Source organism: Anguilla anguilla, chromosome 5, assembly GCF_013347855.1.
Source record: "Anguilla anguilla isolate fAngAng1 chromosome 5, fAngAng1.pri, whole genome shotgun sequence".
In the NCBI taxonomy this organism is placed as follows: Eukaryota; Metazoa; Chordata; class Actinopteri; order Anguilliformes; family Anguillidae; genus Anguilla; species Anguilla anguilla.
The window spans coordinates 35983661-35995493 of NC_049205.1; the positions used below are offsets into that span (position 1 = coordinate 35983661).

The window sequence follows — 11833 nt, forward strand, 5'->3', positions numbered from 1 at the left end:
CCCCACCCCACCCCACCCCACCCTCCTCCCCACCCCCCCCAGGCAGCTTGGAACCGCCCTCATCTTCTGTCCTGCTTTCACTGTCCGTTCTTCACATTCAGCATCTTCTCCTGGAGAAAATGGAAAGGAATTTAAATGACATTGGCATACACCAGTATTCTGGACATAAGAAAAAAAAAAAATAATACGAAGCCCAGGACACAGGAAATTCATTACCCCTCGATATAACCAGATCCGAAAACACTTTGCAATAAACACTTGAACGAGTAGACACCAACCTTTCTGTCAATTAATGATTAAACCGTATCTGAAATGCTGGAAGTTCCTTTTTTTTCTTGAATTGCCCTACAACTCAGTTGCTTTATATTGGTATACCACTTTATAACTGAATATGCCTCTATAAAAAACACATTTTACATTATGGTCCAAGTTCAGGCATTTTGAACATGTTCATTTATACCTTCATTTAAAAGATGTGGCAAACCATTACTTCCAATCTGTTGTGGAATTTTTTTTTATTTTTATGGATGACATTGAGGTGATTTATATTTATATACACATTTATAAAACCTTAATTTTATAAAGAGCCGAGCAGTCATTGGAGTATTTGGAAAAATAGTTTCAGCTGCATAATAGAGAATATTCCTATGCAAGACCACTAAGAAATACAAATGATATACTGCCCTCTACTGGGCCACAGTCGCAAATGTAAAAACCAACGGGGGGGGGGGGTCCGACTCCGGAAGGACAATAGTGACATAACGAGTGGAGAAATCAACACCCAAACTCCCGCAGAGGGCAGATCACATTGCTGGGTAAGAAATTCCAGTTGCCTAAATATCAGTGTCAGCTGCTAACAAATTGACAGCTTTCAGTTTTACCCACTAAAACATCTTTGGACTTGCATTTGTTGCCAAGAGCAGCAACAAATGTTTTGTGACACGCGTGATGTCTCAAAAAGCATTTTTCAGTTTCAGAATGGACTACTGCAGCATGAAATATAATTCAAAAAAAATATCCATCTTTTAAATATCATCAGAGCGTGGCATTGTTTGGATTTGGCGAGAAACACCAAGTTTTCTGAAAAACATCTTGTCTGAGAAAAAGGGAAATTATTTGCAAATCATATATAAAAAAAGTCAATGCAAAAGCAGAGAGACATAACCCAGTTTTACTGGATTAGCCAATGCATTCTCCAGCCTGGCCACAGTCCAACTGAAAGACTCAATATTCTGAATCTCACCATACATTTCGCTTCCCCCTCCACCCCTCCCCCCCTTTGAGTTCCCAACTCTCAGGCCCAAACGGGACGACCCCACTGCTCTCTTTCTGGTAAGGGTGTCCCCTCCCCTCCTCCCCGGCCTCCCTCACCTTGATCATTCCCTCCAGCTTGACGGCGTCGGCGGCGAACTTGCGGATGCCGTCCGACAGCTTCTCGACGGCCATGCGGTCCTCGTTGTGCTGCCAGCGGAAGTCCTTCTCGTCCAGGTGCAGCTTCTCCAGCTCGCAGTCCTTGGCTGGGGGGCGGGAGGGAGAGGCAGAGGAGACCGTCAGTCAAACCAACCGATCACCCTTCGCGACGGCGCGCCGTTCTTCTTCGTCAGAAGGTAGCGAATCAATTGCAAAATCGAGTAGGGGGGGAAAACTGGGTGCGCGGTGGGAAAATGTCACAAAATTTAAATAAGTGAAGGCTTGTCATATTGATACACATGTAGTCTGTAAATATTTGGCCATGGACACAAAATCTGTTGTTTTGGCTCTCAGCACAGGATTTGAAATGAAACCATGAATGAGAGGTTAAAGTGTAGTTAAAGTTCACAACGTGAAAATGAACTATAAATCACGCGAAGACAAAACAAAAACAGTCTGAGATCAATATCAAGGGAAAATTATCAGGGTGGGGTGGGTGGAAGACCGGCTTCAGCCTTATATCTTAAGATGCAACAGAAGTGTTCTGAAATGCAAATAATCCACTGGAGAAAATGCAGTTTTAAACAAGCATGTAACAAATGACAGGGCAAATCTGTCAGCAAGACAGCTATGACAGAAGTAATCACGGAAGAATGAAATATTTCCTAATTCTACTCAGAAGGCAACTACTTGTCCGTTGTAACCAACACTGTTAATGCAGATACGAGTCTCCCAAGCACAGACAATCAATGACAGAAGACTCAAATTTGTTTCTCCTTTTAAAACACCTTTGCTGCAAACCATTATAATTATCATCATTACCATTTTTTGTTCATTTCTGTGAAAGTTAAATGCATTACAACCCATTTTAAAAATGTGTGCATGAGTATGGTTCCACTGCTTTAAAAAAAATAAATAAACATCCCCTGAGCAACATTTCCATGTACATTTTCCTAAATAATTGAACCAAATGTAACAAGAATGCTGCTCATCGACATCACTGAGTCACTGACTGAGCTTATCAGTGAGCAAAAGCCTGAATCTAGACGTCTAGAGGAAAGGATATCTAGTTTCAGAGATGTTTTGACAGACTAGGTGAAGCCCAATACTGCTCAGGTTTTACTCGGATATAACCTGGCTGGCTACGTCCAAGTCAGCTAAAAAAACGCTCACTTTTCAACCAAATGTAGCCGGGTTTTCACTTGAACGCCCAGACAGTGTGTCACTGACTTTATCACAAAAACGTTAACTGGGTAATTAGTGGCAGATAGTTTACCAATGTAGGTTATTAGGGTGGTGCAATTGAGATAACCCCTCGGCACAGCTTGGAGACACTGGAGGCCCTGGTTTTACATAAGCGATTGAGCAGGCTCTTCAGCTCCGGGCTAGAGGAATAAAGTGAACGGACAAGTAACTGAAATACAAGGTTTTGATAAACCTATAGGCCACATACAGTAATGTCTGTCCCCACTGGTTATCAGGCTTGCAATACCGGTTTCCACCCCCCACATACTGTCGAGTACAAACAAAGCAAAGGGATCAGTGTTCCCATCAGAGGAAGAAATATTTTGTTGCACTTCTACTGGAAAATATCTTCTTACTCAGGGCCACTGGCAGATGGCATGTCAGCACGGATTCTTTAAATTCACCACAGTGACAATTATGTCTGCCAACCGCTGAAGCCAAACCATTCCTGTTTATTTCCTCTTCAGAGTACACATTCAATGGTTTCAACCAAGAACAATACCGTAACGGTGGATCTTCTGTACTGGAAACTCATGCTACCAACTGGAAAATCCAGGTGTTAAGAAGCAGAGATGACAGAAAGAATGCAGGAGGAGTCAAACATCCGGTGGTTCTAAAGACTGTGGGCCCCAACCATTTGAAGGCCAAAGAGCTTCAAGCACATTCTAGAGTTCGGGGCAAACTCTATAAGTCAAATCACACACACTAATAGGAAGTCTTTGGGAGAGGCCGTGCCGGCTCCTTACCTCCTTTCGCTGTGAGCATGGCGGTCACCGTGCTGTGGTCCTGGTTGAGCTCAGCCAGCAGGCCCGGGGAGATGGTCAGCAGGTCGCAGCCCGCCAGCGCCTTCACCTCCCCCGTGTTGCGGAAGGAGGCGCCCATCACCACCGTGCTGTAGTCAAACTTCTTATAGTAGTTGTAGATCTTGGTCACGCTAATCACCCCTAAAGAAAGGGAGATGGCAGTATAAAATAGAGGGCACATTATTAAAGCAAGCAATTAATTATTATTATTAACAACAAACCTTCGGTGACCTGCGTCCATTGGCTTTCCATAAATTCATATCAAGGAACAGCATTAAAAAAATATAATTAATTCCACCTCTCTTCAACCACCACCACATGAGATCAGTTGACCGCCTTAAAGCGATTCAAAGTATCTGTATCTACAAACGCAGCATGACGTCCGAAACTGAAGGCAATCCACAGTATATCACTGTCTTCCCTGATCCAATTACTTAATTTCGTCTGTTCGCCTGTCTGCTTCCTACAAACTATACTTAGAAACAGTCACTGGGCACAGCATCAACCTTTCATCAACCTAATTGAGTTTTTGCCTGCCTTCTGGTACCCCTTTTGTGGGAACTGATTGGCTAGTTGGGAGCAGCAGTCATTACCAGTAGCCAGTTAAACTGTCTTTTGGTGCCAGGCACACTCGAGATCTAATACCCTGCCAAGAACATTAAGGTCCACAGGCCCCTTGTGTCTTAGGCTGCCCTACACCAATGCTCTTCTAATGTAGCATCTATAAGACCAATAGCAAGACTGAGCACCCCCCTCCCCCTGTGAAAAGGAATCCGAACACTCCAACTGAGAGACATACTTGGGTGAAAGGAGGCTGGCAATGACGCAAACTCCCGCTGTGCCTAGCAGAGCAGGTTTTATTCTATCCATTTCCTTCTCCTCAAAACACAAGGTTCCAGTCTAACCTTAAACCAGGAAGCCGTTCCCATAAACTGCTGCCTTTCTGGTTTATCACACCATATTCCTTTCATTTTGAAAAGGGGAGTGGTTCTCAGCAGTGCACAACGGACATTGTGCTTGCCTTGACATCTGCACGGTAGCTAGTAGCATTCCAGTTCTGGCAACAACATTCAATATCTGTTACATAAAAGCTCCATTTAGTTTGCCTACGAAAAGAACACGAACCCTGAACTTAACAAGAATCCTTTAGACACTTTCGACCTCTTCAAATGCCCTTAAATTTTAACTTGGAGGACTTGGAAGTTAAACTTAGACATTATTCCCTTTTCAAAATGCATATTATTCAATAAACTGTTCACTTGCGGTTAGCCAACGGAAAGTCCGGATTTTCCTTAACCGTTCTCGACCGTTAGACTACGACGACGCAAGGTAATGATGCGGCCAATCGGGCGAGAGGATTCGGGCCGGTGGCGGGCGCGGCGCGTACCCGGGTCCTCGTGGGGCTCGTAGCTCTTGCGGTCGGTGTTCTCCTTGTGCCAGTCCAGGATGCGGCCCACGAAGGGGGAGATGAGGGTGGCGCCGGCCTCGGCGCAGGCCACCGCCTGGGCGAAGGAGAACAGCAGGGTCATGTTGCAGTGGATCCCGTGCTTCTCCTCCAGCTCCCTGAGGGGGCACAGACGGACGCATCGGAGGTGAGGCGGGAAAACGGGCAGGGCCGCGAACGGCGACTAGCGCAGTTCAAATACCGAAACATTTTGACTTTGATACCAACACAAGCTTGTCGTAACAAAAAGTAAAGAAATAACTATTTAAAAATAGATACGATAAAATTCATTTTTATCTTTTTGCCCTTTATCTTTTTGCCAGTGTGATCTACTGCTGCCTTTATATCTAGCTAGCTTTTCTTCCTCTGCGAGGACAGAGCTACACAGCCAGCTTTCTCCATCTCGCAGCTCCACAGAGACACACACACACACACTCACACACACATACTCTCACACTCAAAGACCACTAGGTGTCAATGTCAGGCGTGTTTTCTTAAATTCTTAGAAGGCACAGTATTTATTTTCCAATGGATAGAAACCATTTTGCGGCCACAAAAATCAACGTCAGGCGTGTTTTCATGAAGTACTCAATTCTGCAAAATGCTGATATAGTAGCTTAAATTTTGGTACAGCGGTATACTGGTATACCATGTAACCCCAGCGGAGACTCACCGGCCGGCCTGGATGCCCTCCCAAGTGGAAGAGAGCTTGATGAGGATTCGGTCCTTGCTCACGCCGGCCTCGTCGTACAGGGAGATCAGCCTGCGGGCGCGGGACACCATCGCTTCCTTGTCGAACGACAGCCTGGGAAGATAAGGGGGAGGGGGGACAAAAACAAAATTTTTATTCATTCATTTAAAAAAGAATAAAGAATAAAGAAAAAAGAAAGAGAGAGAACAGAAGGGGGTAGAGATTACAACAAGGACGGGTGAATTTACAGCTGGTGCCCATAAACCTCAACTGAATCTACAGGTGTGCCACATATCAGGTACGGACTGCACTGATGTTCAGGAAGGACGAAAGAAGCCTGAGGGAGACAAAGCCAGAGGCCCCAGGCACTCACATCCCTGGATCCAGGACTGGAAAAATCCAGGTACACAAAGTAAAAGCCTTTCCCAGTATTTTGTTCCAATCTTGCCAATAAGCACAATTCTTCAGCCAGGAGGTAGAACTAATTGGTGAAATCAGCTGGCTGAGATCATGGGTGGAAGAAACACATGGCAGGACTTCTACTTTCTAACCCCTGGATGTTCCACCTCCGCCTGGACGCTGACGGGGTCCGGAACGAGGCTCGAAAGCGTGCCCGGGACGGTACCTGGCGTCAACTTCGGTGGAAACCCTCCCAGGGATTTTCTTCAAGATCTCCAGACCGAAGCTCACAAACAGCTTGTCCATGGTGTTCGTCACCTGCTCCTCTTCACTCCTAGAAGAACGAGACAAACCACACCAAAGCAGAGGGTCAGTGTCATGGAGTCCGGTGAACGTACCATTCAGTCAGAATGTCAATCAAGTCAAATGGGGGCTGAGCACAGTGAACCACTGCGATCCTCGGCGTGGGATACTTACCCGCCTTTGGAGATGCCGTACTTGATGGCCTGGTCCAGCAAATGCTGGTAGGCTGGCATCTTGGCCGCCGCTAGGATCAGGGAGGGGTTCGTGGTGGCATCCTGAGGCTTGTACTCCTCGATGGCTGCAGGATCGTGTGGGAAGAGAGAGAAACGTGTCAATGCTGGAACAAACACTCCGATGCACTGGCCAAACACATTCGCATTCCTAGCCGGGATTTCTCCCTTCACTACGGAAAGCTGTGAAAAAAAAAATCAATGGAAAGGAAAGAGATAGAACATTCATCCGATTAACATGCATGTGCACACAGCTCACAAAATGCCTGTGCCTCAAGGCCTTCATTGACAGCCTCTCACGCTTCACTGAGAGCCCCTCTGATCCAGTCATGGGACATGACAAGACAGCAGCGCATGTCACAGCCTGTTCAAAATACTCTTACATATATATACACATTTTTATATACATACTCACACACACACATCCCTTTAAAGTTATGCTGATCATCTGCATACTGTGCAAATAATCAAGCATCTGCTTTAAATGTACTTTGGCACATGTAACAAATACCAGGTTATAAATAATCTTTCGAACTAAATAACAGAAGAAAGTATTCCAATTTGTTTTAACTGCTTCTGGGGTGGTAGTGTGGGATAATGGTTAAAGAGCTTTGCTTGTGGGTTTGTTTTCGACATAGCTCAGGAGGTAAGAGCGGTTGTTCGGCAGTCGGAGGGTTGCTGGTTCGATCCCCTGCCCTGGGCATGTTGAAGTGTCCCTGAGTAAGACACCTAACCCCTAATTGCTCTGGTGAATGCGAGGCATCAATTGTAAAACGCTTTGGATAAAAGCGCTATATAAATGCAGTCCATTTACCATTTTCCAGGTGGGACACTGTCAGGTACCTTTGAACACATCACTCAACCTGAAATGCTTCAGTAAATATCCAGCTGTTTAAATGGCTCGCATGCCAAAATGCAAGCTGTGCAAGGCAATGTGGGTAAAACAGTCCATGGTCTAATAACTGCCAGAATGTAAAACACAATGCTGCCAATCAACAGGTTTTTAAATGAATAACAATAGAATTGAAGTCAGGTCAGCAGGAACAATTCTATCACAGCTTGCATTTAAAGCTAAACGTTTCATTGAGGAAATGAGAAGGCAAAGAGGAAAAGAGAGAAAGTTCCTTGTCTGCAGCTCTCAAACAATCAGCGCTTGCAGCCGTCCACGTACTCAGGGCATTACTCAAGCTCCAAGTCTTACACATATAACCGTTACCCAATACCAGCTCAGTCAGACATTAGGAAACAGCCAGATAGTCAGGCCACAGACTGCTGAAGAGAGAAATGCAGAGGAAGTATCTGTTGGCAGCGACACCAGAGTCCAGCCCACTGTCAGCTGATCGGCCTTCTCCCCACCCAGGGCACATTGTGCCTCTGAGAAACAGCACACAATGGCTACTTGCAAATCGGGCCACGCTCCCCACCCCCCAACCTCACTGTCTCCCTCCCTCTTCCCTTCATGCACAAAGTTCATGCTTCTGTCTCTCAATTGACTTTTTTGAGAACTAAATATTTATATTAATTTGAAAAATCCCACAAAGGAACATACTTTAACTAGTGCCAGTTCCTGCAAGCTTAAGGATCTGCTAACACGGATTAGCTTGAGATGGGAGGTGGGCCTTCAGTGGGCTGCCATTCAATCCTGGCCGTGTGCCAACAAGCATGCATGGACATGGTGTAGCTTCTCCCACTGTAGTTAGCATGATGCATGTGTCTGAGGGGGTTTTTAATGACCCACATAAAATGAAGTTAGTCCATGGACAAGGCCACAGAATGCCAGCCTCAGCAGAGATAGCATCAGGGGTAAAACAAGTCTACCTGTCCTCTTCAATCCTTGTTGCTTCACATACTGTATATTTATGAATGCCAGGCAGAGAACGGATTTCAGGTGCTTTGTTCACACAACAAGTGCCCTTATAGTCTAAGGGGGCAAGGGAGAAAAGTGAAAATAGTGGAAAGGAAAGCAGGAAGAGAAACTCACTTTGTATAATTACAGCCACGCTTACTTGCAGGGGTGGGTATGCCTCAGCAATAAATCCAGTTATCAGTACAAAACTAATCGAGTGCAAGAAAATGAGAACATATTAAATATGGCTAGTGGGTCTGGATGAAAACCAGTGCCATATTATGTGAAACCTTCGGCGAGTCTTACGAGTACACACCCCAAGAGTTCCCAATACGTGTTCTCATTTAGCCAGCTAATTTAACCAACTGACCAAGGCAGTAAGCAAACTAACAGTAAATTTACGAAAGAACAGAAAATAATGTACCCGGTATACACACCCATTAAATAGGCAGTGTTACGTTCATTTCAGATACGACAGAGAATCTCCAATACGCGCGGATCTAGCATCGTCATGTTGACGTAACGAGTAACTAGTAAGAAATTCAGATATTAATGAAGGTAACGTTATCCACCAAAGTATTTCTGTCTTGTCATCCTGACTTGCTAACAGACTGAGGGCTGAGGAAACTGTTGGTCACGCCATACTACATATACAAGATTACACCATCTTCACACTTCGTAGTCTGGATCGAATCATTCAGCTGCGCACACACAGCTACAAGTTGAGCACTGCAAAAACTGCACGTTGTTCCATTCTGATGACACACATGGTGTTTACTAGGTACGCTGCAGATCTGAACCGATTAATGTCGCTAATGTAGTTAAATTGTGCAGCTACACAGGAAGGTACGAATATACTTTTAAGCCATCAAAACCGCAAAAAGCCATGCCATATGAAGCAAACAACCCACCTAACATTAGCTAGCTGGTAACTTTATAGCATTAGTCTAATGCTGAGCGGTCAAAATGCGCTCTTTGGGGTTTGGCTGTCGACGTTTAGCAAGGCAAGCTACGTTGGTAACTTACTATCTAGAAGCTGTTCCAAGCTAGCTAGCTAATGCTAGCAATTAACGTTAGACAGGTAATTTTGCTATATATTAAACCCAATCGTAATCGTACAAGACAGCAAACTTGCCTGAATCTAGCCTTCAGGTACAACCCCCAAGCTGTGAAGTCTAAAGATACGGCAGCAAGAACCTCCAGTTAACAATCCGATTACCGGGGTCAGGGAACTCAGTAAACAATGTGACAGCTAGCTACTACGAATTGGTGCTACATTTGGTAGCTAATGTAACTTTCGCTACGAGTGCACAGCTATACTGGATGCATGCATTGCATAAAAATAAAAATAAAATTTTAAATTGGCTGACTGGCTTTACTAGTATATTAAAACAACCAAGAAGTACCGTTAGCGACATAGCCGATTCATTAGCTCGTAGCTTCCTAGCATAGATTTTATTTTTTTGTTCTTTACCGTTAAAATCCCCCGTGTCTGCCACAACCACTGTGTACTTTTTCAGCTGATCCAACGCCGACTCCATCTTTCGCCGTTTATCAGGGGAGACGGACACTGACATGACCACACAAAAACAGGGGGCCCTTTTATACCAAAGCGCGTGAATCGAGGAAGAATTTCGAAGCCACGAGAAAACGTGAACGCGGTCAGAAAGGACAGATGTGCGCTCGTATGGAGACTAAGAGAACTGCAAGCTGTTGCCATCTACCAATGAGAGACGGCTTCTTTTATTGTTTGCACATCTCCAGTTTCTCACCAGTCATGTCGCCTGTAGCATATTTTTTCTTACATCTTAAAAATATATAGTATGATGCTTTTTAAAGGCATTCCGGATCAAACGGTGTGATCTGACACGGGTATTAGCTATGTTAATCTGGAAGGGGTGGCTTCTGAAATTCTGATTACTTCAATGAGACGGATCTACGACTGTGGTGGGCGGGTCCATCTTCCAAATCACTGCCTCTTGTGTATGTTGGCAAAGCGAAATATGTTCACATAACATTTATGGAAACCATCCATAATCAGAACATATTTTTCCAGGTTAACAATCATAATCCATTTGACATCAATTTTCAATACAGAACGTAAATTTCAAGTACACTACATTTCCAAAAGTATGGACACCTGAACATCACACCGATATATACTTGTTGAACATCTCATTCCAAAGCCATGGGCATTAATATGGATTTGCCCCCACCCTTGCTGCCAAAACAGCCTCCACTCTTCTGTCTTCTGCGGGGCTTTCCCAGTAGATTTTGGAACATGACTGGGGATTAGCTTCCATTCAGCCACAAGTGTATTACTGAGGTTGGGCACTGATATTGGCCTTAAGGTCTGACTAGCAGTCAACATTCCAATTCATCACAAAGTGATGGGGAAGAGGTCAGGGCTTTGCCCCGGTCAGTCAAGTACTTCCCCACAAAACTCAGCAAACCATTTTTTACGGACCTTGCTTTGTGCATGGGGGCATTGTCATGCTGAAACGGGAAAGGGCCTTCCCCAAACTGTTGCTACAAAGTTGGAAGAACACAATTCCCTAGAATAGTATTGTATGCTGTAGCATTAAAAATTTCTCTCCACTGGAGCTAAAGGGGCTAGCACTTTACCGTTGGCACTATTCGGGCCAGTACAGTTGGTACTATACATTTTGCCCAACCCAGATTTGTCCATCAGACTGCCAGATTGTGAAACGTGATTAATTAATCCAGAGAATGCCTTTCAACTGCTCCAGAGTCCAATGGTGGTGTGCTTTACACCACTCTAGCCAACGCTTGGTATTGCACATAGTGATCTTAGGCTTTTGTACAGCAGCTAGGTCATGGAAACCCATTTGATGAAGCTCTTGACAGTCCGTTCTTGTGCCGACGTTGTTTCGAGGTAGTTTGGAACTCTGTAGTAAGTGTTTCCAACAGAGGACAGGTGATTTTAACATGCTGCATACTTCAGTACTCTGTGGTCCTGTTCTGTGAGCTTATGTGGCCTACCACTGAGTGTTGCTCCATCCTGTATGTTTACACTTCGCAATAACAGCGCATACAGTTGGGTAGGGCAGTTCTAGCAGGACAGAAATTTGACAAAATGACTTGCTGGAAAGGTGGCATGCTATGACCGTGCTACATTGGAAGTCACTGAACTCTTCAGTAGAACCCATTCTACTGCTACGTTTGTCAATAAATATTGCATGGCTGTATGTTTGATTTTATGCACCTGTTAACAATGGGTGTGGCTAAAATAGCAAAAACTACCAATTAGAAGGGGTGTCCACCTACTTCTGCAAATGTAGTGTATGTCTAAAACGAGCCCTTAAAGTGTCTTCTATGTGTTTATTCCTTCTTTCCCTTCTTTTATATTCTCTGAGCAGGGGTGTAGCACAAAATTCTGGGCCCTATACATAAGCACTCTCCATGGGCCCCCTTCCTCTCTTGATCCATGTGTCTCATGCA

The 11833-nt window shown here is 44.7% G+C and overlaps 1 protein-coding gene across 2 annotated transcripts; it reads right to left on the reverse strand.

Annotated features, from left to right (window-relative positions):
- On the reverse strand, positions 1–10059 carry taldo1 (transaldolase 1). Of its 2 annotated transcripts, none has more exons than XM_035419702.1 (8): positions 9846–10059; positions 6470–6593; positions 6219–6326; positions 5576–5707; positions 4846–5021; positions 3402–3599; positions 1372–1517; positions 1–110 (listed from the first exon to the last, which is right to left on the reverse strand). In XM_035419702.1, exons 1-8 carry the CDS (start codon positions 9946–9948, stop codon positions 78–80), a joined length of 1020 nt encoding a protein of 339 aa, XP_035275593.1. In that variant the 5' UTR covers positions 9949–10059; the 3' UTR covers positions 1–77. The 2 variants fall into 2 exon arrangements, with proteins under 2 accessions (XP_035275593.1, XP_035275594.1); XM_035419703.1 differs by lacking the exon at positions 9846–10059 and adding an exon at positions 9507–9529.
- Positions 10060–11833: the final 1774 nt, after the last annotated feature.

Bases quoted from the DNA above. Each gene is read 5' to 3' on its own strand.
- taldo1 (XM_035419702.1), bottom strand. From the start codon at position 9,948: ATGTCAGTGTCCGTCTCCCCTGATAAACGGCGAAAGATGGAGTCGGCG. The intron at 6,594-9,845 runs GTAAAGAACAAA...ACGATCCTGCAG, and splicing joins AGACACGGGGGATTTTAACG to CCATCGAGGAGTACAAGCCT. The intron at 5,022-5,575 runs GTGAGTCTCCGC...GTGCCCCCTCAG, and splicing joins GAGGGCATCCAGGCCGGCCG to GGAGCTGGAGGAGAAGCACG.